A 3,909-nucleotide genomic window follows, 5' to 3' on the forward strand; every position below is an offset into this window, starting at 1 on the left:
AGCCAAGGCAGGGGCTTGGCACTCTTCTGCCTGTCCTTCCCAGAGCTGGATCTGAACTTGGGGCTGGCCCCGGGTCCTGGGGCTCTTTCCCCAATACCCTCAGTTTCCTTAGCTGAGAAAAGAGCCAGATCTGGAGTCCAGGATGCTGACCAGGCCGGAGGTTGTGGGCCTGAGCTAGCAGTGACCACATAACTCACGTGCACTGTCTATGCACTTCATCATTGTGGGGTCTGCTCTGCTCCTGCCTCCGGGCTTGAGGCCCCCACCCTCCCACCCCCTGCTAGACACGTCCCCCCACTTAGAACCCCTGGAAGGTGCAGCAGCTACTGGGGACACTGGAGACGTGGGCGTGCTCTGCCTGAGCAGCCACCTGGAGCAGGATCCCTTGGCCACAAACACTAGTGCTCGGTGTCGGTCCCTGCTGATGCTGGGGCTGGGCCTGGGTTTGGGGCACAGCCAGGTGACTGAGCAAGGCATGAGTCATGACTCTGGCCACTGCCGGGGTTCCCGAAGCCACCAGCCCCAACACATCAGCCTCTGTGTCATCCGCACTGCCATGGAGGATGAGAGGGCAGGCCCAGGCACTGGCCGTTGGCTTGGCCACCAGGTTGCTAAGTAGCACCCCAGTGCTCGGGGACAGGTGTCCGGAGCCAAAGGAGCTGTTGAGTGAGGAGGCGAGGAGGAGCACGGAGCCACTGCTGTCTATGGTGGCCAGGACACTGCCCACAGGGGTCACGGGAGCTTGCAGGGGCGCTGGGCAGGGGTCGGGGCTGGGCCCTCCGGAGCGCAGGGCTGCCTCCAGCACTGTCAGCAGCTCTGGACCAGCCGAGGGGCTGGGGGTGGTGGACAGGATGCCTTGGGGCACGGCTAGCTGCAGTGCAGCCTCCAGGGCGGGCGTGGGCCCCGACGAGGGCCCCTGCAGCCCCAGGTCTCTGACCAGCAGGCTCAGCAGGGCGTCCCCAGCAAGGTCTGGGGTGGGGGCAAGGGCTGCTCTGAGCAGGACAGCTGCCAGTTTGGGGTTGGTGGCTCGGGCCCCGGGGCCCAGGGGCGTCCCATCGGCGTGGCACAGTAGTGGACAGAGGCCCTTTGTGCCCCGGGCTGCCAGAGCCGCGGCCAGGGCTGTGTCCACCAGGAAGCCCTCTCGAGCCAGCGTGGCGGGGCCCACCAGCAGTCGCGGCCAGGGCAGGTGGCCAAAGTGCGTGTGCAGCAAGCGCAGGGTGGACAGAGCGGTCGGCAGCCCCAGGCCGGGGCCCAGGGTCTGGGCCGGGCCGGACGTCAGGGCAGTTGAACTGCGCGAGGTGCTGTTGTAGAAGAGACCCCAGAACATGGCACCTGGAGGAGACACAGGGGTCACACGGGACTCAGTGGCCCTGGGCCAGGGTCACTCAGGGCCACGCAGTGGCCCTGGGTGAAGGGCGCTGACTGCGGTCGGGAGTTACTCTCTGGGCCTGGAGATGGGGTCATTAAGTAGGCCCTGGGGTCAAGATCATGTGCACCGCGGAGCAGGGGCCACAGCCTAGGTCCTGCCACTGCGCGGCCTTGAGGTCAGGGCCCGAGTTCCAGGTCACGGAGCACGCCTGGGGTCGTGGGTCACTGACCTAGACCTGTGGCATGGGGGTGCACCACGGCCAGACACAAAGCTCCTCCCACTCCTGCGTCCACGACGTTGCCGCCCGCGGCAAGCAGCTCTCGGCCCAGGTGGGAGCAGGTGGCTACAGCCAGGAAGACACTGTTTGGGGAGTGGCCAGGGGCCAGGGCCCCGGGCCCTCCCCTCCCTGGAGCAGCTCCCCAGCTCTGACCTGCAGGGCTGACGATGGCACTGTGGTGGTACACGCCGGGGTGGTGGGGGTGCCCGCCGGGCCGGGCGGCTGCTGAGCCCAGGCTTGCCGTAGGGTCACCCCCGGTGTAGAGCTGCCTCGCGGCCAGGGAGAAGGCAACGGCCAGCAGCAGCAGGGCGGCCCCGAGGCGGGCCCAGACCCCGGGCAGCCCGCCAAACTTGTTCCTGCCGAGAGGGGTGTCCTGAGCCAGGGCCGGGGCAGGCGGACAACCAAGAGTCCCGAGAGAACCCAGCGAATACTTCCCCAAAGGTGTGGCCTTACTTGCGAGAGGGGTGCACGGTTGCCAAGGAGAAGGGCCTCCTGGCACAGCGTAGAGGAGACGTGGGGACTGGAAGGGGCTTGGGGAAACAGGACAGCCAGGGAGTGGGTTTCTGGGGAGAGGCAGGGCTGAGCCAGGAGGAGGGAGGCCTGAGGTGGACTTGGCCGGCTTGAGGAGCAGAGCCCAGCCAGGTGTAGCCAGGCTCCAACCTGCCCAGCAGGTGCCTCCTGCGCCAGGGGTGGGGGCTGGGGACCTTTGACAGAGTAGCCGGCACGCCTGGCTTGGGACGAACGTCCCTTCAGACACACAGACCTTGGACTGACTGGTGGAGACCAGGTCTGGGGCCGCAGTGCCGCTTCTCTCCATTCACCCAGAAAGTTCCCGGAGCCGAACCAAGCGTGGGGGTGTCCGCCCTCCGTCCCCACCTTGGGGGCTCTGGAGGGAGGGACCTGTCAGCCTCAGGCCTGAGGTGCCGGGTGCCCAGGCCCCTCCTTGACTCACCCCAAGGAGTCGTGGGGCCTCCGGGTGTCAGGAGCGACCAGCTCTGATGTCTCCTCCTCCTCGTCGTCCTCAGACCCCAAGCTGGGGTCCCAGAGAAGCAGCTTTTGGTAGAGCACCGGCCCTGCGGGCGGTTCCATGGCCCCGTGGTGCACACACCCGCTCTGCAGCCTGCCAGCCTCCCTGTGGAGTCCCAGCCTCACCTGCGCTTGGCTGGGGTGTGTGGAGGCAGCCTTGGGGAAGGGTGGTGTGGAATCTAGAACAGGTCTGGGCAGGGCGCGAGGCCAGGGAGTCTGCGTGTGAGGCTGCCCCATCAGGGCACAGGCCTGGGGACTCTCAGGGCTGGGGAGCCTGGGACGGGGGTGCAGCTCTGTGAGGAAGGAGGAGCCCAGCCCCGGGGACCGCAGCCGCGAGCCTGAGACCCAGCCAGGACTCCCGCTGGTCCCCCACCCTCCGGGAAGGCAGCCATTAGATCCCCGACCTGTTCGGGACTCAGTGTGGCTTGGGTCAGGGCTCGGCATGTGACTAGGTGCCCACGTGGGCAAGCCCGGCCTTCTCTGTCTGGGGAGCAACCTGGAGGGTGGGGAAGGTGACTCCGGGGCACGTCCTGCAGCTCTTGCCAGCGGGTGGCACTGCAGACCTCCTGGGCCCACGGCCCCGACCCTGAGTCCCTGGCACCTGCTCGGTGGCGAGGTCTCACTGCCCAGAAGGCTGCTGTGGGACACGCCGTGGACCCCAGCCTCGGCGCGCTCGTCCCCCATGCCGACCCGTCTCCCCCATGACCACTCACACCTCCAGCTCCCCGGCCTCAAATCCTGACCCTCCGATGCGCCCCGGCGGATGACCCCACCTCCCATATCATGCAGCCACATCAAGGCCACCCCCACTGGGTTCTCTCCTCCCCACTGCAAGGGGAAAGCCATTCCCGGCCTCTGGTTCTGGCCCCAGCCCCTCCCGGCTCCTGCCTCTGGCTGGCCCAGGACCCCACGGCCTCACTGACCCCTTCTGTCCTGCAGCTTCATGATTTCCGTGCTGGTTCCTTGTCTACGACGTCCGGAGGGCAAGGGCACAGATACCCTCCTAAGTACGGGTACGCGGCCAGCCCCACGTCACGCTGCAGGACGCGGGCAGAGGCTCCTCAGGTGAGCGCGGAAATGCAGGTGCGTCTCCCCAGCAGTGACACGGGCCGGGGCCAGGTGGGACGACGCATTCTGTCTGCTGCTAGGGCCCAGAGATCGCAGGGCAGGTGGTGACTGGGGGAGGCGCGAGAGGGCCTCTGTGGTGCGGGTGAGGTTCTGTTTCTTAGTCTGATGT

At 67.2% G+C, this 3,909-nt stretch overlaps 1 protein-coding gene across 1 annotated transcript; it reads right to left on the minus strand.

Annotated features, from left to right (window-relative positions):
* Positions 1 to 298: 298 nt before the first annotated feature.
* On the minus strand, positions 299 to 3,534 carry GGT6 (gamma-glutamyltransferase 6). The gene is made up of 3 exons (XM_034989330.1): positions 2,599 to 3,534; positions 1,599 to 2,002; positions 299 to 1,332 (listed from the first exon to the last, which is right to left on the minus strand). The coding sequence occupies exons 1-3, from the start codon at positions 3,516 to 3,518 to the stop codon at positions 299 to 301; spliced, it is 2,358 nt and encodes a 785-aa protein (XP_034845221.1). The 5' UTR covers positions 3,519 to 3,534.
* Positions 3,535 to 3,909: the final 375 nt, after the last annotated feature.

Source organism: Mirounga leonina, unplaced genomic scaffold, assembly GCF_011800145.1.
Source record: "Mirounga leonina isolate KUSES-001 unplaced genomic scaffold, KU_Mleo_1.0 Mir_488, whole genome shotgun sequence".
NCBI lineage: Eukaryota > Metazoa > Chordata > Mammalia > Carnivora > Phocidae > Mirounga > Mirounga leonina.